Source organism: Rattus norvegicus, chromosome 6 (genome assembly GCF_036323735.1).
Source record: "Rattus norvegicus strain BN/NHsdMcwi chromosome 6, GRCr8, whole genome shotgun sequence".
NCBI lineage: Eukaryota > Metazoa > Chordata > Mammalia > Rodentia > Muridae > Rattus > Rattus norvegicus.
This window is the reverse complement of record NC_086024.1, coordinates 96,862,190-96,884,346: the sequence shown is the minus strand read 5'-3', so window position 1 is coordinate 96,884,346 and position 22,157 is coordinate 96,862,190. Positions and strand designations below refer to the sequence as shown.

At 40.4% G+C, this 22,157-nt stretch overlaps 1 protein-coding gene across 2 annotated transcripts in view; it reads right to left on the bottom strand.

Annotated features, from left to right (window-relative positions):
- The window catches only part of Pcnx4 (pecanex 4), a 45,360-nt gene that overhangs the window by 21,973 nt on the left and 1,230 nt on the right, over nucleotides 1-22,157 (bottom strand). Inside the window, exons 1-3 of one of the 2 annotated variants that reach the window (XM_039112963.1) lie at nucleotides 3,964-4,041; nucleotides 1,070-1,095; nucleotides 90-269 (exon numbers count right to left, since the gene is read on the bottom strand). In XM_039112963.1, the coding sequence (XP_038968891.1) occupies nucleotides 90-269; nucleotides 1,070-1,095; nucleotides 3,964-4,041 (284 nt within the window). Of the gene's footprint in view, nucleotides 1-89; nucleotides 270-1,069; nucleotides 1,096-3,963; nucleotides 4,042-14,013; nucleotides 14,757-22,157 lie in introns of those variants that run through there. The other variant, NM_001329383.1, reaches the window with a different exon arrangement.

The window sequence follows — 22,157 nt, the reverse complement described above, 5'->3', positions numbered from 1 at the left end:
TTCCACCCTGCGATAAATACACAAAACGTGAACAGGTCAAAGCAGACGTTACACCAAACTCCCAAACTCACAATAATGCAGCAACTTACCGTAGGTGAGTTGACATGGATGAACCCCCAAGACCAAACTCTAAAACCTGCTCCACTGCCCAAAAGAGAAGGGCGTCAGGTGGGGGTAGAGTCCCAAGTGCCCACAGAAAGGGCAATAACACAAACAAGATGTGCAAAATCTGATTCGCTTGCTCTAGAGCTGGAATACCAACAATAAACCTACAAGGAAAAGAAAATACTTAAATCATACAAAGTAGTAGCCCACAAACAGCATATATCCCAAGAAAGCGAGCTTATGTGAAAGGCCCTATCTCCAAATGATCTGCATGGGTTGGGACCATTGCCCTAAGCCTTGAATTACCTCAGTTGTGCAAAGCTTTACAGAGTATGTGGGCTCAAATATGCAAAGAAAGAAACTATAATAGGCCATCTGCAACACTAAATGCAGAGATTTAAAACATAGAATAAATGATTCCAGAACATACTCTCCCCCTAAATCTACTTCAGCTAAAGTCCTACCGATGATTCTTTAGACTTTAAAATAGCGAGTCACTCTGGACAGTCCACACAGGGCAGCAGCATTTATTGGTACCCCTCCTTCTCTTGGTCTCCTCCACTGTCTTTCTTTTGGGGCTCAGGATCAGTAGGCAGCTTAGGCTATGACTGGAAACTTCATTAGCATTAATAATACTCTTTTATTTCAGATAAGTAATGCTCTTTTATTTCAGATAAGTAATGCTTAAATACAAATATTTAAGACATATTTGTACAATATCTCCTCAGAGCAGGGGTGGCCCCTTTTTAATTGGAGAAAACTGTTACTTAGCAAAATATTTAGGGTTAAATTAACAAAAATTATTTAAATCACTTAATAAAAATTTAAAACATAGGAAAACGTCCTCAACCTACTGTTAATTTTTTTTCAGAATAAACAATATCAAATACTGTGTCAAGAGGCTAACAAGGGACTAATGGAGTACTAGAAACTTTCAAGAGAAAAAGCCAAGACTCATACTTACAGTGGAATTGTGCTTGAATACCTGAGCTGTGCAGAATTAAGGACAACGTCAATACTTCAGCTTTAAGAGTTTCTGCAGTCTGAATGCAAGCACACATTAACTATGGCTATAATAATAATCTAGACATACTCGCTCATGGGCATGCTTGGTCTACACTGGTCAACACACTGCTCTACTGTATGTCTTTCAAATTGCTCTAGCAGGGAACAGACAGCAAAAGGTTAATACATGGTGCTAAATTAGAGGACATATTTTCCATCAGTGAAATTTGAAATAAAATACACTCTATTCTGAGAAAAAAATGTCCAGATAACAAAAAGAATCAAGTAATGTATAACAGCCCACAGGTGGTAAAGTACCAGGTTAGTCTGTTTTCAAGACAACCTTCCCATCCAAAGCACACTCAAGAGCAGATCTGCATGAGAATAGCCTTGCTCAGGAAATGGTTTACAAAATAAAGCTGTACCTTGAAAACTTTTCTTTTTAATAGGCAATATCATAGCAACAGTATTTATCAGACATTATAAACAAATATAAGACCATTATATAGGTAAATATAAACATATAATTAGCCAAATACTGATTATTATGTTCTATATATAACTTGACCTTTAAAAGAGTAGTATTGTAGTTAGTTTTTATAAAAAGTATGATGCATCTGATAATGTAACAGAAATTTCCTAGAATTAAAAAGAAATCAGGTATTAAGAAAAACTAAGGTTGGAGAGATGGCTCAGCGGTTAAGAGCACTGACTGCTCTTCCAGAGGTCCTGAGTTCAAATCCCAGCAACCACATGGTGGCTCACAACCATCTGTAATGAGATCTGATGCCCTCTTCTGGTGTGTCTTTAGACAGCTACAATGTACTTATATGTAATAAATAAATGAATGAATCTTTTTAAAAAAGAAAGAAAACCTAGGCTTGAAATGAACAAATATTTCAAATTCTACACATCTGAAGATCCATAAGCCATAAAAACAAAAACAAAAACAAACAAACAAACAAAAAAAAACCCACACAGTGGCTAAGAAGCTGTAAATGTAAAACATTTCCTCAGGTAATTCCCAAGTCTCCAGCTAAGCACTGCAGATTTAATCCTACTTTTCATAATGTAAAATTCACAGGAAGCCATTTACTATTAACACAACACAGCTGTAGTATGGGCTACATCTCTTCAGCTTCCTTTGCTATCTTTAGAGATAAAACTAAGAAACAGTTTGGTACCTCTGTGCAGAGTGGGTACGCACACACTTTTATACAGCAGTTAGCTGCATCACCATACTACAGCATCACCAATACAACAGACCGCTGTGGTTGTATATGCCATTGTCCCTAATAGAGGGACTCTGTGCATAGTCATCTTTGAGGTGTTTTTCTAAAAATGAAAGGTTAACTGGTCTGCATTAAAACTGATACTTTATTCATTAAAAACAGATGTAAGGCTTTCTTTGCCTCATGTTTAGTCATAGTTAAAACCCCCTTTAATTATAAAACATTCAGACATTAAAATAGTAGATTAATTCCAGCAAAAATTTAGCAAGAAATATTTTATGCACTTTTATTTATAAATGAGAAATGCTGTTTTAAAGGAAATACAGTGAAAGAACTTAGGACTATTTGAAGCAGAGAAATAGTACAACAGGTATTAGTTTCTGACTTCAGAAATCTAATAGTAACCTAGGAATTTGTATTCTGACTCAGAGCGTTAATCCCATAGATGTGCGGAGAAAGACCACCAGCCCAGGTCATGGTCAAATGGATTAAAGCGAGCTGTATTCGAGTGCACGGACTGTCATTCCCTAAGGCAGGGCTCAAGAGATTAGCACTGGATACAGGGAAGATATGGTTTTGTTTTTGTTTTGTTTTTTAAGCTTAGGAGTAAGTAGGGGATTTCCAAATGGGGGATTTAGCAGGCAAATAAACCGGGGTCAGAGAGGCAGAACATAAGTGGAACAAGTTGGTTATAAGAACCTTCTAAAGAATAAGGTGTGGTTGCAGGTGGTTATAACAAGGTGGTTATAACACAGTGGTCATAACAACTGTCCAAACAAAGGAATCACTGCCAGTCCTGGAGCAGGAAGACAACCATTTCTAGTCAAGGTTACGGGTGGGGCCTAGCCCAATCCTGGAGACACAGATTTAATCATGAATAGGAAGGGGAGCCTATTTATAAATTTTAGTTTGTCTTACAGTAAGAAGGCTTTCAAGCCAAGATGGAGACAGACATTTATCAGAGACAGAGGCAGGAATATTTCTATGAGTTTGAGGCCAACCTGGTCTACATAGTAAGTTCCAGGATAGCCAGGACTACTTGAGAGACTCTGTCTCAAACAAAAAACAAACAAACAAGCCAAACCCCCCGCCCCAACACAAAACCCCAAATACAACAACAAAAAAATTGTATTCTGAAAATTCTGAGTCTTATAACTTTGAATTTTTAACTAAGTTGGATACATTCAATTTTATAGCTAACTTTTACAAAACTAAGCACTGAATTGTAACTTGTTGGTAAATGATAGTGCTATTAGGAAACCAAATAAACTTCCCATTTATCCTCCCCTTAAATAGCTGATTAGGTAAAGAATTGCATAGGGCCCCCACTGCCATCTGATCTATACATATAGTAAAATTAGAAGAGGTTGAGAGTTAAGGACATCTATGGTCAATGTCGGTATACAAACTGTCTTTGTATTCTCAAATGTCAACTTATTTCAGTCCTCATCACACAATACAACAGAGTGGGTGGCTTAAAATAATAGACATTTATATTCTCAGTAAGAAAGTTGATGCTGGCAGTCTAAGACCACAGTGAGGAGGAGGAGGAGAGCTCTTTCTCACACTGCAGATAAAGCGGGTCTGCTGTGTCTCTCCTAAGGGACTCAGTGCATCTCACCAGGTTGATGTGCTGCTGGACCTGATCACCTTCATAAAAGGCCTTCCTCCTAATTACATTACATTCAGGGCTTCGCATCACACAACTGAGTCCACATATTTCATTGTTGCCCAGTTAAACACAATGCAGGTGTTTCTTAAATGAAAAAATGAGGACATGACTACTCCAAGGTATGGTTAAGGAGAAGGTTTATTGTAGATATGAGGAAGTTAACAGTGTTAATCCCACCTGCTGAGAAGAAGACCAGAGCTACAATTTAAAGCCAAATTTGAAGGGAACTTTAATTAAATACTGGCCAGACTGATGGACTCTGGCAAGGCCCATCTCTGGTTTCCCAGAAAACAGTCAGGAGTCACACCTTGGAGGCTTTAAAAGGCAACCCCACAAGGCCACCATATTCCAATCTGGTCCAAACAGTGAGGGGCAAACATGTATCTTGACCTATTTCCTGCCTGTTTGGTGGAGGGAAAACATAGCTCCTTGTCTCCCATAAACAACATCATTTCAGAAGTCTCTGTCCTTGGACGAGGGCTTACAGGTTAGAGGCATTTTTGGTTCATGGATCCCTTACACATAGTAATTAAAACTTAAAACATACCTTTGGCTCTCAAACAGTCAGAGGTCCAAACTGAATTTGGCCATGAGAGGAGAGGTGGGGTGGGAGAGGAAAGAGGAAGAGAGGAGGCCAAGAGCCAAGAGGGTCCCTGGCCAAAATGGCTGAGTCAAAACAGTTGAGTTATATAGGGAAGAGAAGCTGGGGTAGGAAGGGAAGTTCAGGGTTTGGAGCGGTTTAGGGTAGGGGCAGGGTATGACTGTGAAATAGGTACTTCTGATTCTGAGTCTGTGGTTAGTGTCTGCTTTGATATGTTAAACAGGCATCTCAGCCATTTGTCTGGAGCTTCTTTAAGACCTAACACTTCTCAGGGACAAAAATACATTTTTGTCCCAGTGGTTCCCAAAGTCTTAACTTCTTCCAGCATTAATTCTAAAACCTCATCTAGGTATCACCAAATGACCACCTAAATGTGCCTAATCTCATCTATCTTCCAACTACATTAGCTATGAGTGAAGCTCAAGGTACAATCCATCCTGGGGCAAAATCCATTTCACTGGTGACCCTGAAGAACTAAGTGCAGGGCTTTCCAAAATGAATGGTGATACAGGCTATCACGGTGATGTGCTCTCAATACCAAACATGGGAGGGGAAAGGAATAATAGGTGGCTGGTCCCCAGGAAGTTCAAAACACAGCAGGACAAACTGCATTAATCTTTTGGTTTGGGAGTAACCTTGTGGTTCTGTACTGGCTTTCTCGGGCCCTGGAGTCGCTCTAACCAGCACCGCTCCAGGCAGAGAAGCTCTTGGCTGAGAAGAGTGATCCCACCTGCACAGCCCTAGACAGAGGCCACTTGGCCTGAAGCTGATTTCAGAATCACTCTGGGCATCATTCTCCTCTCTATTCCAACACTGCACACCCACAGTTAAACAACACTGTCAGTCTGCCCTCTGAAATCCAAGGTCAGCAGCTCCCCTCACTTATCTACCACCTGCTGGTTTCAGACTGTCTCCTTCTAGGATGCAGAACTGACTTACTGGGTGGCACACAGCCTCGGCTTGTGTTTGCACCAAAATTTGTTATCATAGAGACTGGGAATCTTCCAAATTTCATGTTCTGGTTCTTCTTTCCTGATTAACATCTTTTTCACCTGGCCCCTCTTGCATTTTAGTGTAAACTGTAAAGATATTATTTTTTCGCCCATTTGTTTCAAAATGTCCTTTCTCAGATATTCTATTTATCATTTTCAAGTTCTCCCTTCCATGGAACATGAGCAGTTAGCCAAGTCCTTTGCCAGTTTATCAGAAAGGATTGCTTTTCTTCTGGTTTCCAGCTAAGATCTCATCAGAATTAGTGTTAATGCCTCAATTTCTAGCCTGCACACCTCAGATCTTTACCTCCATTTTCTATCTACATATTTGTTATAAACACTCTCCCTACCTTTGTCAGCTTGGGCTGCCATGACACAATATATCCTGGGCAACCTAAACAATAGGAATGTGTTTTCTCATAGTTTCAGAGTTGGTAGTACAAACCCAGGTGCCAGGAGGATGGTTTGGTGAGGGCTCCCTTCCTGGCTTAGAGAGGGAGGCGATTGCTGTCTCTCACATGATAGAGATCAAGCCCTCCCATGTCTCTTTTAAGGGCACCAGTCCTTTCAGATCAAAGCCCACCTTCATGACCTCATCATCTTTCAAAAGCTCCATGGTGATGTCACGTACGGGTTAGGGCTTTACTGAATGACCTCTGCCACACCTAAACATGTGCTCTGTCACATGTCTGTACATTTCAACCTGGTAGAGAAAGCTCCAGTCTACACCACACAAACAGAAACCAGATTTAGAAAAGACAAACAAAAACTTTTACAAAATGCTTGCTTTAAAAGATTTTCCATTTCCTTCTAGAACTAATTTAAAAAACCATCATTCTGTCTACATTTTTAATATTATAAAATCATAAATCTATTCATTTAATTTGCTCTTTATATAATAGTAAGTGAACACATTTTAAGTTATACCTTATTAAGAATTACCCTGCTAGAAAGTTCTACTTCTTTCCCCAGGTTTTACCCAGCCTATCTCAATTTTTTTTTTAAATTAAACTCCCAGTCCACACCTACACCACCAACAGTCATGGATTAGAGCACCTTGACATAACCCACATCTCTGCCTGCCTCCAAGGAGGCTGGTTCTAGCCTGACACACATACAGGTGAGACACATCCCCTACCCCAGACTCCACCTACCCCCACACACACCTGCTGGGACCTTAGTAAGCCCAGCAACCTTGAGAAGTTCCATCCTCCTTCCAGTCCACACCTACACCAGCAACAGTGGCAGATCAGCACACTGTACCCCACCCCACAGATCTGCCTCCCTCCCCAAGAGGCCTGGTCAAACCAGAGACACATGGCTCCAACTGCTTCCTGGGAGGCCTGTTCCAATCCGGATATCCAGGCCAACTAATACCAGAGAGAACAGATGGGGAAAGGCAAAAGCAAGAATTTAATCAACAGAAGCCAATACAATACAGCACTATCAGAACTCAGCTCTCCTACTACTGCAAACTCTGGGCATCCTAAAACACCTGAAGAGCAAGACTGTGACCTTGAATCCCAGCTCATGAAGATGATGGAGGCCTTTAAAGAGGATATAAATAATTCCCTTAAAGAAATAGAGGAAAACACAGGCAAACAGGTAGAAGTCCTTAAAGAAGAAACAAATGAATCCCTTAAAGAAACACAGGAAAATACAAACACGAGATAGAAATGAATAAATCAGTCCAAGACCTAAAAATGGAAATAGAAGCAATAAAGAAAACACAAATGGAGGCAACACTGGAGATAGAAAACCCAAGAAAAAGAACAGGAACTACAGATGCAAGTATCACCAACGAGATATGGAAGTGAGAATCTCAGGCGTAGAAGATACCATAGAAGAAATAGATACACAGATTGTGATGGTTTGTATATGTTTAGTCCAGGGAGTGGCACTATTAGGAGGTGTGGCCTTGTTGGAATAGGTATGTCACTGTGGGTATGGGCTTAAAGACCCTCACCCTAGCTGCCTGGAAGTGAGTCTTCCACTAGCAGCCTTCAGATGAAGATGTAGAGCTCTCAGCTCCTCCTGCACCATGCCTGCCTGGATGCTGCCATGCTCCTGCCTTGATGATATTGGACTGAATCTCTGAACCTGTAAGCCAGCCCCAATTAAATGTCCTTATAAGAGTTGCCTTGGTCATGATGTCTGTTCATAGCAGTAAAACCCTAACTAAGACACAGGTCAAAGAAAATGCCAAATGTAAAAAGTTCCTAACTCAAAACATCCAGGAAGTTTGGGACACGATGAAAAGGCCAAATCTAATAACAACAGAAGTAAGAGAGGGTGAGGATTCCCAATTCAAACTGCCAGAAAACATCTTCAACAATATCATGGAAGAAAACTTCCATAACCTAAAAGAGATGACTATAAACATACAGGAAGCTTACAGAATATTAATTGAATTAGAAAAGAAAAGCCTCCTGCCAATAATAATAAGCAAAACACTAAATATAAAGAACAACAAGAAGAAAAAACAAATATAAAAGGCTGTAAGGGGAAAAGGCCAAGTAACATATAAAGACAGATCTATCAGAATTACACCAGACTTCTAAACCGTGACTCTAAAAGCCAGAAGATCCTGGACAGATGTCTTGCAGACCCTAAGAGACCATAGTTGCTAGCCCAGACTACTAAACCCAGCAAAACTCTCAATTACAACAGATGGAGAAACCAAGATATTCCACAACAAAACCAAATTTAAACAGAGGATACTAGAAGGAAAACTCCAACACAAGAGTAACTACACTCAAGAAAATACAAGTAATTAATCACAGCAAAACCAAAAGAGAATCACATATACATAGCAACACCTCCAACAACAAAATAAGAGGAATTAACAGTCATTGGTCATTAACATTTCTCAACATCAATAGACTCAATTCACCAATAAAAAGACAAAGGGTAACAGACTGGATACGTTAAACAGGATCCATCATTCTGATGCATAAAAGAAACATATCTAAGCAACAAAGATAGACACTATCTCAGAGTAAAGTGCTGGAAAAAAGATTTTCCAAGCAAATGAACCCAAGAAACAAGCTAGATTAGCCATTCTAATGTCTAATAAAATAGACTTTCAACCAAAAGATATCAAAAGAGATGGGGAAGGACAAAGGAAAAATCTACCAAGATGATGTCTTAATTCTGAGCATCTATGCCCCAAATGCAAGGGAACCTACAGTCATAAAAGAAACTTTACTAAAGCTCAAATCACACATTGAACCACACACAATAACTCCCCACTCTTACCAGTAGACAGACCATTAAAAGAAAAACTAAACAATGAAAGTAACAGATGTTTTTGAACCAAATGAACTTAACAGATATCTACGGAACCTTTTGCCCCAAAAGATATACCTTCTTAGTACCTCATACAACCTCTCTAAAGTTGGCCAAATATTTGGGTAGAAAGCAAGCCTGAACAGATTGAAATAACCCCTTGAATTCATCAGATTACCATGGATTAAGGCTGAACTTCAACAACAAGGCAAAGTCTACGTACTCATGGAAACTAAACAACTGTCTAGTCAATGATCACTTGAACAAGGAAGAAATAAAAAAATAAGTTAAAGACTTCCTAAAATTCAGTGAAAATGAATGTACAAGATACTCAGACTTATGGGACACAATGAAAAGAGGAAAGGTCACAGCCTTCATAAAGAAGCTGAAGAGATCGAATACTAGCAATCTAACAGCACACCTGAAAGCTCTAGAACAAAAGAAGCACACAAGAGGAGTAGATGGTAGGAAATAGTCAAACTCAGGGCTGAAACTGTTATGCCCAGTTTGTGGGTACCCCAGGAGACCACCACGAGTCAGATGCAAGAATAAACCGAGTCTTTATTATACGAGGCTGACCTGGATCCACAGGTTGGGAATGCCATGCTCGAGTCCAGGGGCTTGATGTATGTATGTATGTATGTATGTATGTATGTATGTATGTATGTATGTATGCATGCATGCATGCATGCATGCATACATGTGTGGGCTGGCATTCTCAAGCTTTGGTGTTTTATGATTGGGAAGTGGGTAAAGGAATGCCGTCCTTCAAACCTGATAACATTTGTTCAGACAGAGGGGCAGAATCACAGAAGCTGGAAAGTGACCTTCCTGATCTGGGAAATAATAACTCTTTGCTTTATCAGAAGCTAGTGTATTTTACAAACTGGTCACAGCTGTGTGGGAACACTTAATTGCCTCTTTCCCATAGTCCAAGAGTGGACTTTTATCACTTCAAGGATATTGGCTCTTGCCTCCTTCAAGGGCATCTTGTGGGGCTCGGTGCCACTAAAGAGGGATTGCAACAGGCTGGGCTCCCTTTTGTCTGCCCTCTCCAAAGGCTGAAGGCACTATACTGGAGGAAAAAGGAGTGGGTTGGTGGGGGTAGTGCTAACTGCTCTGGCTCCATAGGGACAGGAGAATGCAGGATTTGATGTACAGAGATGGGGACTGATTTCCCATGTCTCTTCAAAACCAATCAATTAGAAACAAAGAAAACAATACAAAGAATCAACAAAACCAAGAACTAGTTTTTTTGAGAAAAATCAACAAGATAGACAAACTCTTAGCTAAACTAACTTAAAGGAACAGTGACAGTGTCCAAATTAACAAAATCAGAAATGAGAAGGGAGATATAACAACAGAAACTGAAGAAATTAAAAAAAATCATTGTCTTACTTCAAAAACCTATGCTCCACAAAACTGGAATTTAAATGAAATGGATGAATTGCTAGACAGATACTACTTATCAAAGTAAAATCAAGATCAGGAACTATCTATTAAGTCTCATAACCACTAAGGAACTAAGGAAATAGAAGTAGTCATTAAAAGTCTCCCAAACAAAATAAAGTACAGGCCCATATGGTTTTAGTGCAAAATTCTACCAGACTTAAAAAAAAAAAAAAGCTAATACCAAACTCTCCAAACTATTCCACAATAGAAACAGAAGGAACACTAACTACCTAACTCATTCTATGAGATCACAATTACCCTGACATCTAAACCACACAGACTCGACAAAGAAAGAGAACTTCAGACCAATTTTGCTTATGAACATCGACACAAAAATACTTAATAAAACTTTAATAAACCAAATGCAAGAACACATCAAAAACATCATTCACCATGACCAAGTAGGCTTCATCCCAGGAATGGAAGGATGGCTCAATATACGAAAATCCATCAACATACTCCACTAGGTAAAGAAACTGAAAGAAAAAAAATCACTTGATCATCTCATCAGATGCTGAAAAGTCTTCGACAAAATACAACACCCCTTCATGTTAAAAGTCTTGGAGAGATCAGAGATTCAAGGCATATACTGAAACATAATAAAAGCAATATACAGCAAGCTAATAGTCAACATAAAACTAAATGGAGAGAAACTTGAAGCAATCCCACTAAAATCAGAGACAAGACAAGGCTGCCCCACCTCTCCCTATCTATTCAGTACTTGATGTTTAAGTCAGAGCAATAAGACAATACACAAGGAACTCAAAGGAAGAAGTCAAGGTGATAGTATATAGAAGCACTCCCCAAAATTCCAGCAGAGAACTCCTACAGGTGACAAACACCTTCAGCAAAGTGGCTGGATATAAAGTTAACTCAAAGAAATCAGTAGCCCTCCTTTATACAAATGATAAAACAGGCAGAGAAAGAGATTAGGGAAACCACTCCCTTCAAAACCAAGAGTAATATAAAATATCTTAGTATAACCCTTTCCAGGCAAGTGAAAGATCTATATGACAATAACTTCAAATCCCTGAAGAAAGAAATTGAAGATATCAGAAGATGGAAAGATCTCCCATGCTCATGGATCAGTAGAACTAACATACCAAAAGCAATCTACAGATTCAATATAATCCCCATCAAAATTCCAACACAATTTTTTTTACCGACCTTGAAAGAACAAGTCTCAACTTCATATGGAAAAACAAAAACTCAGGATAGCCAAAACAATCCTGAACAATAAAAGAATTTCTGAAAAAATCACCATCCCTGACCTCAAGCTATACTACAGAGCAATAGTGATGTATATTACATAATATTTGTACAGAAACAGATAGTTAGATCAATGGAATAAAGTCAAAGACCCAGAAGTATACCCACACATCTATGGACACTTGATTTTAGACAAAGAAGTCAAAACCATAAAATGGAAAAAAGAAAGCATCTTCAACAAATGGTGCTGGTCTAAGTATATGTCTGAGTGTAGAAGAGTGCAAACAGATCCATAAATATTGCCCTGTCCAAAATCAAGTCCAAGTGGATCAAGGAGCTCAACATAAAACCAGATACACTGAATCTAATAGAAGACAAAGTGGGAAATAGTTTTGAACACACAGGGGACAATTTCCTGGACAGAAAACCAATGGCTCAGGTTCTAAGATCAACAATTGACAAATGGGACCTCATGAAACTGAAAAGCTTCTGTAAGGCAAAGGACACTGCCAACAGGACAAAACAACAGCCTACAGATTGGGAAAAGATTTTCACTAACCCTACACCTGACAGAGGGTTAATATCCAAAATATATAAAGAACTCAAGAAATTAAACTCCAACTACCAAATAACCCAATTAAAAATGTGATACAGAGCTAATAAGCGAATTTTCAACAGAAGAATCTCAGATGGCAGAGAAGCTTTTAAAGAAATGTTCAACATCCTTAGTCATCAGGGAAATGCAAATCAAAATGACCCTTAGGTCATTATACCAATCAGAACGGCTAAGAAAAAAACTCAAGGACAGCTCATGTCAACAAGGCTGTGGAGAAAGGGAAACACTCCTCCATTGCTGGTGGGCTTGCAAACTTGTACAACCACTCTGGAAATCAATCTGGCAGTTTCTCAGAAAATTGGAAACAGTTCTACCAGCTATACCACTCCTGGGCATAGACCCAAAAGATGCTCCACCATGCCACAAAGACATGAGCTCCACTATGTTCATAGCAGCTTTATTCGTAATAGCCAGAAACTGGAAATAACCCAAATGTCCCTCAACTGAAGAATGGATATAGATAATGTGATTCATTTATACAATGGAGTACTATTCAGCTATTAAAAACAAGGACATTGTGAATTTTGTGGGCAAATGGATGGAACTAGAAAATATCATTCTAAGTGAGATAACCCAGACCCCAAAGGACAGGCATGGTATGTAATCACTGGTAAGTGGATATTAGCCATAGAGTATAGGTTACCCATGATATACCCCATAGTCCCAAAGAACTTAAAGAAGAAGGAAGGCCCAAGTAAGAAGGCTTAAATCACACTTAAAAGGGGAAACAAAATAATCATAGGAGCAGAGGGTTGGTGGGAACTGGGTGGGAAAGAGTAAGGGTAGAGGGAGGCAGGATCGGGTATGGGGAGAGACAGGAGAGGGGTCCAGAGGGCCAGGAGAATAAATGGAAATCTGCAGCTGTAAGCTGGGTATGTAGGGTTTGGGGGGCTTTGGGGAGGTGTTGGGGTGGTAGGAAGAATCTCTAGGAAGTTCAGAGACCTGGAATAGGGTAAGCTCCCAGAAGTCAATGTGGATGGCCTTAGCTGAGAGGTTGAACAGTACAGATGTGGAACCTGAAGAGGCCACCTCCTGTAGCCAGGCAGGACCCCCAGTGGAAAGATAGGAACACTAACCCATAAACAAAGCTTTTGACCCAAAACTTATCCTGTCTATAAGAAATGCAGGGATGGAGCAGACTGAAAGCCAACAAAACCCAGTCAACTCCAAATCCATCCCATGGGCAAGCACCAATCCCTGACATTATTAATGAGACTCTGTTATGCTTGTTGACAGGAGCCCAGCAAAACTGTCCTCTGAAAGGTTCTACCCAGCAGCGGACTGAAACAGACACAGATATCACAGCCAAACATTGTATGGACCTCAAGAACACTTATGGAAGACTTGGGGGGAGGACTGAAGGCCCTAAATGGGAAGGGAAACGCCACAGAGTCAAGTAACCTGGACCCCTGGGAGCTCTCAGACTGAGCCACCCACCAAAGAAGATACAGGGGCTGGAAGGAGGCACCTATAGATGTGTAGCAGACATGTGGCTCAGTTTCCATGTAAGGAAGGGTCAGGGAGGGGGAACAGCATTTTTGGATGCAAATTAATTAACTAATTAATAATCTTGATATAAAATGAAATATTGGACTCAAAAATTATGTATCTTAAAGTGTTTTTGTTATGTGTTGATTCTTCAATAAGAATTGCTATTTCATTATAACATGAATATTTTATAGAGATCATTACTAAAAGATTAATCATCAAAATAATCTATCCCAATAGTTGGGTCGTAATTTTTAATTCATTGATTCATCGTTTGATAACACAAAGAAAAGCTCTCTTGCCAGATATACTTAAAAACAAAGCAAGTTATTAAATATTCTTCAAGTTTTTACCTGTATGCAAGGTCCACAGAAACAAAGAAAAAAATATAAAGTGGTCTCATGAGAGGAGTGATTTCATAAGTATCCTGGGTCTGGAATGTAGCTGTCTCTGCAGCGGTGTTTACAATGAGTGAGTATTCTCCTATGCAAAGTGTTATCCACCCAAAGACAAAGAGCACAGCAGTCGCCCCAGGGCTGCCATACAGCAAGGTTACTCGGTTTGGGAGCAAATACCATGTTCCAAGACCACACACCAGCCCAGCAAGAACAGAATGAAAGACTGTATTGGCTACATATTTTTTGCCAGGAATCAGAAATTTGACGGTCTCAGCACCAGCACAACTTGTAAATTCGTGCTGGTCTTCCTCTGCTAGGATATTCCTGGTTATCATCCTCTTTACCACCACTGACTTGCTCTTGGCGTACACGCTGATGAGCTGAATGACAGCCGCTGTGAACACCATCAGTCCTCCTGAGAGAGCTGCTGCTGTGTAGTCTCTCAGGATGTCCAGTTGGTACAGGAGTGTTCCTGTTCCGCCTAGGGCCCATGGCATCAGGAAAAGGACAATCTGACTGACATATACGTAAGGAGGGGCACAGTAGCCTAATTTGAGTCGAGGGCCTCCGAGAACAGTCTGTGGAAAGCGCTTCAGCAGGAAGTCCTGTTTGTAATCGTTTAGCAGAGGGACATCTGGACTCATACTTCCCACTCAGGATTCGTCTGGGAGTCACATCTTTTTTATAACCAGAAATATCTATAAAAAAAGAAAAAATAAATTACAGTTTAGAAACACAGCCCAAAAGTCTTATTTTACAGACAAGATTTCTAACTATGGTTCCTTCTTAACACATCAGAACATAATTGGTACTAAGTTTGTTCTCTCTTCAAAATAATCATGCTAACTTATTTTTTAAAAAAGGAAATCTTATTCTTTATTGTTTACTTAGCATAAATACCTTGACATTAGGTTTTTAACTCATAGTTTAGATTCTGAGGCCAAGGTAGAACAGAAGGCCAGTGCTCTCTACTTAGACAGATCTGTTGCAGTTCTACTCTTTCCCACTGAGTTCTGCTGCTGGTCTGTTGCTTCTATTACTGGGTCATTAATTACAATCTATAAACTGACTCTAAATGTCCGGATAGTAAATATTTTCAGCTTGGTGAGTTCTGTTATAACAATCCTATCTAACACCATAAAAGCATCCATAAATAATATAATACATAAATTAATGAGAGGTTGTATTTTGTAAAATGCACAGTATTTACCTAAATAGGCTATGCACACACTGTCAATCACAACTGTCTAAATAAGGATATTTCTCTATAATTCTTGGGAAACAAAGTAGAAAATACAACTAAATGTTATAAATATCACTTAGAAATTACAATAAACAGGATTTTCAAATAATTTAAAAAGTCAAATCTTATATAAAATTAGCAGCATTTCAATGAATCCATGTGGAAACTGGGAGCTCAAATCTAGTAGGGAGCCAGCCTTTAATCCCAGCATTCGGTAGGCAGGGGTGGGGGTGGGGGCAGAGGTGGGGGCAGAGGCAGAGGCAGGGGCAGGGGCAGGGGCAGGGGCAGAGGCAGAGGCAGGGGGAGGACCAGAGGCGGAGGGAAGGACAGGGGCAGAGGCAGAGGCAGGAGCAGGGGCAGGGGGAAGGACAGGGACAGGGGCAGGGGCAGGGGCAGGGGCAGGGGCAGGGGCAGGGGCAGAGGCAGAGGTTAGGACAGGGACAAAGGCAGGGGCAGAGGCAGAGGCAGAGGGAAGGACAGGCAGGGGCAGGGGCAGAGGCAGAGGGAAGGACAGGGGCAGAGGCAGGGGGAGGGACAGGGACAGGGGTAGGGGAAGGACAGGGGCAGAGGCAGGGGGAGGGACAGGGGCAGGGGCAGAGGCAGGGGGAGGGACAGGGGCAGGGGCAGGGGCAGAGGCAGGGGGAGGGACAGGGGCAGGGGCAGGGGCAGAGGCAGGGGGAGGGACAGGGGCAGGGGCAGAGGCAAAGGGAAGGACAGGGTCACAGGCAGAGGCAGGGGCAGGGGCTGGGGCAGGGCTAGCAGTGAGAACTTGTCTCAGCATCATCATCACCCATAAGATGTAGAAGAAGGAAAAATAAGCTGGAAATGAAAAGAATTCAGAGTAGATGCTTATTTTAATAGCTATACTATCACAGGCAGCAATTCACTTTTTAGTTTCTCTGTTGCCAGTTTCTACAATATGCCAGAAATAACCTGTGCAACTTTGTATCATTTAGTATAGGTCCTTTGTACTCAGAGGTCAAGTATTACGTGCAGTAGATTCTATTTACTTTTCATCCATAGCTTATTCTGAAAATAAAAACCAAACAATAAAACCAGTTTCCTGATACAAGATCAGCTAGAAAAATATTATTTCAGTGGAGCATGTTAGCTGAGAAAATTTAATACCTAAAAATAGCTCTTTACAGTAGCCTTTAGTCAACCATTCTATCCAACCAGTGTCAGACAACAGTTGCTTGCTATGCTTTAGAATGTTCTTTAAACATGTGTTCTTACCCCTTCAGTCAACTGTTCTTAGTTCTATGTAGAGCCTGCACAGCTTTCACTTAAGTAGCAGCTGAGTAACCTCACAGGGTAACAGAGCAGCAGTGTCAGGGAATTGTGGTGGTTTGAATAAAAATGGCTCCTACAGGCCCACAGACAATGGCACTCTTAGGTAGTATGGGCTTGTTGGAGTAGGTGTGGCCTTGTTAGAGGAAGTGTGCCATGGAGGTGGGCTTTCATGTTTCAAATGCTCCAGCCAGGTCCAGTGTCTCTCCTCCTTCTGATGCAGATGGAGAAATCAAAGCTTCTGCCCAGTATGGTGCTGCCTGCGTACCACCATGCTTCCTGCCATGATTATGAAACGCTCTAAGCTGTAAGCAGCCTCAATGTTTCCTTTATAGAGCTGCCATGGTCATGGTGTCCCTTCACGGCAACAGTGTACTGACTAAGGCAGGAATCTTAATATCTTAAGGTTGTTGTTTGGTTGTTTTCCCTTTCTCTCTGTAAGAGCTTATCTGCCTTAGTGGTTTACATTCAATGTTCTAAAATAGCCTCCTAGTGTGGCAGGGTCAGAAGGTCACGCCCCTGCAAATGGGGGTAGATGTCCCAACATAAATCATCTATGGCAGATGCCCATTGGTCAGGAAAATGAGCTGCATTAGATGGCCAGCATTTTAAAGTCCTTTTTAAGCTTTCTCCATGGAGTTTAAGAAAACTTTCCTTCTGCTCCATGAGAGAGGTCAGGAAACAAGACAGAAAGGGAGACAGAGAAGTGATATCATATAAAGTGCTATGCTCTCATTCATTTCCCTTTTAATAGTTCTGTAATACACTGTTATCATAGAGACTCATGGAAAGATGTTCTTGAAATACCAAAGAGTAAAAGTAAATTGTTGATTGCATTTGTATTAAAAAGTATACACACCTACATAGTAGAAGGCTGGATATCACATGCAGATGCATTAAACTTTGTATAAGGGACACCAAGTAAACTATTTTTATGATATTCTATCTTCTTCAGATTACTAAATTCCCTGTACAACTGACTTTTAGTCCGCGCCCTGCAAATATATCCTGGGTTTTCCCCTGGAGCCTCTTCTCACATCCTCTACCTATATTCTTTTGTCCTTTCTCCAGTCAGTTATTTAGTTAACTTTTATGACTCAGCCTGATCACTTGTAAACGTTCTGGCAATCACTTGGTTAACGGTCTCCCTTCTCTCTGTATCTCAAACACAGCTCCTTCTGTAGCACTCTTAATGAGAGAGCGCTCTGGCTGGCTAGAGGCAAGCTCAGAGCAAGCTCTGTCTGGTTCAGCTCTTCACAGTGAGCAGCCAACACCTGAGATTCAATCGGCCCCTCAAACTTAGCAGAATATGTTGGCCTGTAAAGGTCTATAGTTATGTTAAAGGCATAGCCTAAGGAATAAGGGTCAAGATGATAATCAGGAGACCTTCCTATTTTAAGGGTGGAGAGGTTACTGAATTTTTGAGTCTTGCACTGTATTTTGTTCCACTTAAAATATTAAATCCATAAATTGCTTGTTTCCCATTTTGGAATATGAAGGTATCTCCATTTATCTTTATTATGGAATAACTAATAATAGTTACTGATAATATTTTTAGCTCAGGGATGACTCTGCCAAAGAAGGTTGATCTCAAAATAACAAAGGTTGGGTGTGAGAGGGATTACACAGCTAGTTTTCTCTTTGGGTCGAGGAAATGACAGCAGTAAGGTGCTAGGAAGAAGTCCAATTTTATTTTCCTCCTTGTACTATATTATAGTCCAATCTTCTCATCAGGAAAGGGGAGACGTCATACTGAGAAAGCAGAAACAGACCAGGGCTCACAAAAGCCCAAATTAAGTTAGAATAATCAGAACTCATGAGAGTCCCAAGAACTACAAGGAGAGAGACTATGAGTGTGAGCTTGCGCAGCCAGCCTTAAGACAAGGGGGGTTATTGAGATGCTAGTTACCTTAGTGGGACATCTGAGTAAAAGGACACAAAGGACTGCTTACTCATACGATGTTTCCTGAAAAGGAGCTCATAGTCAAGGAAGTCAAAGAGAAACTGCACAACGGATTGTTATCTTAGAGTCGCATGGCTAGCAACAGGCCAGTAACTTTAAGAGTCTCAGAGAAGAACACGAGGACCATGAACCTCTTTAAATTGTATCACTCGAGTTGTCTAAACATGTCTGACTACAGAACCCACTTTTCCATTGTTATCTAGTAACAGAAAATGCACTGAGTATTTTATAGAGAGTACTTTGAAAAATTGTGGATTATTTTGATCTGAGTCTTAAAGAACTAAGACAGGAAGAAGAGGAATACACGTAGCAACCATGCAAACATATGCAAAGAAAAACTTAAGAAATCCTATAGCTAGATATCAGACATAAAAACCTATTTAATCATATTTTTAAAATATTGTAACTGTATTTTAAAAATTGATGTCTGCTTCCTAAAAATTCACTAGTGATCAATAGGACAAAAGTATATAATAAGTTGGTACAAGTTGACTTGTCATTCTAGACCATAGAAATTTAAAAATATGTAAGAATTTAAAGTTTTTTTAAAAATTTAAAGCTATCAATAACTTTTATGTGGATAAATATTCTAAATGCTAACCGGATTACTTATAGAATATAATCAGAAGAACTAAACTCGTTCCCTGAGTAACACTTTGGCATATGCTTCTGAAGGACCGCTGGCCCACAGAAGGACTGACCACATCTCTACGGCGGCGTCCTCCAGCATGTTCAAACGTATACTCAAGCCTGAGGAAAGGAGAGCTGCACTATCCATGGCTGCACAGCACTGACTGAGGCCATACGCTCTCTACATATGTTACTGAGAAGGGCCAGCAAAACAGACTCTGGGATGTTGCTGTATTTGGAATCTGAGTCGTGAAATTCCCACAGAGTAAGAAACAGTTCAAACCGGCAATCTACTGTGGCAGAATTCTTAGTTAGCCAAACTACAACTCATCAATCATATGCTATTGACTAAAATCCCTTGAAATAAAGAAAGATACAACAAAAAGTAGTAGTCTGAAAACATGCACAGCACATGCATGTGCACACATTCCTCTAAGGTCAGAAGAAACAAATTCCTAAGTAGCTGCTTTGGCAATTGTCTGAATTTCACTTAGGTTTATTCTTAAAGTGCATCATATCATGCTACGAGTACAATATACTCAGCTATGCTCCCATATTTCATATAACTTGAAAGAAAATATATCAAAGTTTTCCTTTTCCTGGTATCATTGTATTAACTAATTTTCAAAGCAAATACGTATGACTAGTACAGAATTAAGACAGCCCATTCCACTGTACTGAAGAAACAACTCAATTCCCCATTCCTTAGATAAAAGTCAGGCGTTCCCAGTAGAATAGTTCCAACAGCACACAGATGTGGAGATCCTGTTTGTTCTGGAGACCGGTGCAAACTGCTGCGTGTACCGGCTGGAACTCAGAGATACAAAGAGAACTGCCAGGCTAATTCTGTACATACTCTTGGGCTCTTGACTGGATGCCACACCACAAACACACACTGAGTTACTGCAGAGCCTTTAGAAGACATTTGATATGTAAGTAACACACACAGTGCATCCTGTGGTTCTCAGAGCACGTGTGGCTTCCTCTCCCATCCACCATGGGAAGAAAATCAGTCTAAGTACCTGCAAAGGGTCACCACATCTCTCTGAACCTAAAAAAAATGGCATTTATTAAGTCCTCGAGAAGGTCTTTTGAAGAGGTTTTATTTATTTAATTTTCACCAGACTACTGGTGTAGTCTGTAAGAATATACAAACAAACAAACAAACAAATTGATAAGTATAAATCAAGTAGCATAGGCCTCTCATCTCAGCTATCCAGGAAGCTAATGTTTGAGGAACTCAGGTTCAAGGACAGCCTGGGTAACTTACTGAAACATTGTTTCAAATTTTTGAGTCTAAGAACAGAGCTCAGCGACTGAGCACTTAACAAGCATGCAAGAGGCCCGTTTGACCCTTAGTACCCCAACTCCTCCCCCAAGGGAAAAGAAAGACCTAAGACAGGGATACTAGACAGCTGACATTGGCAGTGCCTCACAAGTAGTACACTGAGATATCTGTTCTGTTTCACTTTTCCCCAGAATATAAATGAACAGCTGTCTTATTTAGGTTTACTATTGTGATGATGAAACTCGGTGACTGAAGCTACTTGGGAAAGAGCTTATATGACTGACATACACTTTATATCACTGCTCATCACTGAAGGAAGTCAGGGCAGGAACTCAGCCAGGGCAGGAACCCAGAAGCAGGAGTTGAATCAGAGGCCATGGAGGGGTGCTGCTTACTGGCTTGCTCCCCGTGGCTCGCTCAGCTTGCTTTCTTTTGGAACCCAGGACCAGTAGCCCAGGCCTAACCCCACCCATCAATCACATTAAACAAAAGCTCCACAGGTTTGTCTACAGCCCAGTCTTACAGATGCTTTTGGAGTCCCCTCCTCGCTGATGACTCTAGCCTGTGTCAAGCTGACATGAAATTAAGCTAACATAACATTCTGCTACTCATGGAAAATTAAAATGTTAAGAAATGGCTGAGGATTCAAACTATCCTCCCCTACCACTCCCACCTTAACAATTCAACTGGGCTGACAACCTTTTCTCTCAAAATAAGATATCATTGGAGTAGAATGGGATATTCATATAAATAACTAGAAATAATTTTACTAAAGAGTGAAAACCAACAATAGTGTGATAACTAAGTCATAATATTAACTAGTGGCAAACTGAGCTTTTGAATCATACCAACCTATTGTTAAATAAAAGTAAACTTTGTCTTGAGGATTGATTTCTTCCTTTCTTTCTTTCTTTCTTTCTTTCTTTCTTTCTTTCTTTCTTTCTTTCTTTCCTTCTGCTTATTGTTTTGAGACAGGGTTTCTCTATGTTGCCCTGGCTGTCCTGGAACTCACTCTGTCTGTAGACCAGGCTGGCCTCAAATTCAGAGATTCACCTGCCTCTGCCTCCTGAGTGCTGGGGTTAAAGGCATGAGCCACCAGGCATACTTTGAGGATTCTTGCATAGTGGACTTGAAAGGAATATAAAAAGTTTTAAAATGTGAAACTTGTTACCCAAGCTAGTCTGAGGATGTTGGCACCCAACACTCTTGAATGAGAGTAGTCAAGACCCTGGCCATCAGGGAAGTGAGGCAACCTGCAGAATGGTGAAAGGCTGTAATTACAGGTTTGCATTTAAGCTATATTAATTAATGAATTCTCCCAATCCGATGATGAAAACACAACCTGGTTTTAAAAAGATGAACTAAGGATTAGAACTGATAATTTCTGGATGATGGCCCAGCTGGAAATGAAGCTCACCCTGAGGAAATGCAAGTCAAACCTACTATGAAATATTTTGAATTTCCCCAATTGGCTAAAATAAAAATAAAAGCCTAAAACAGGTGTTGGTGAGGTTAATTTAAAACCTTCAAACACATCTGGTGGGGATGTACAGTGGTCAAATGCTTTGGGAAAAAAAAATCCGTCAGTTTCTCAAAGAGCCAAACAAGGGACTAGCCTATGATCTACTTATTCCATTACCAGGTATTACATTCATGAAAACATGCCTACACAAAAATGTATACAA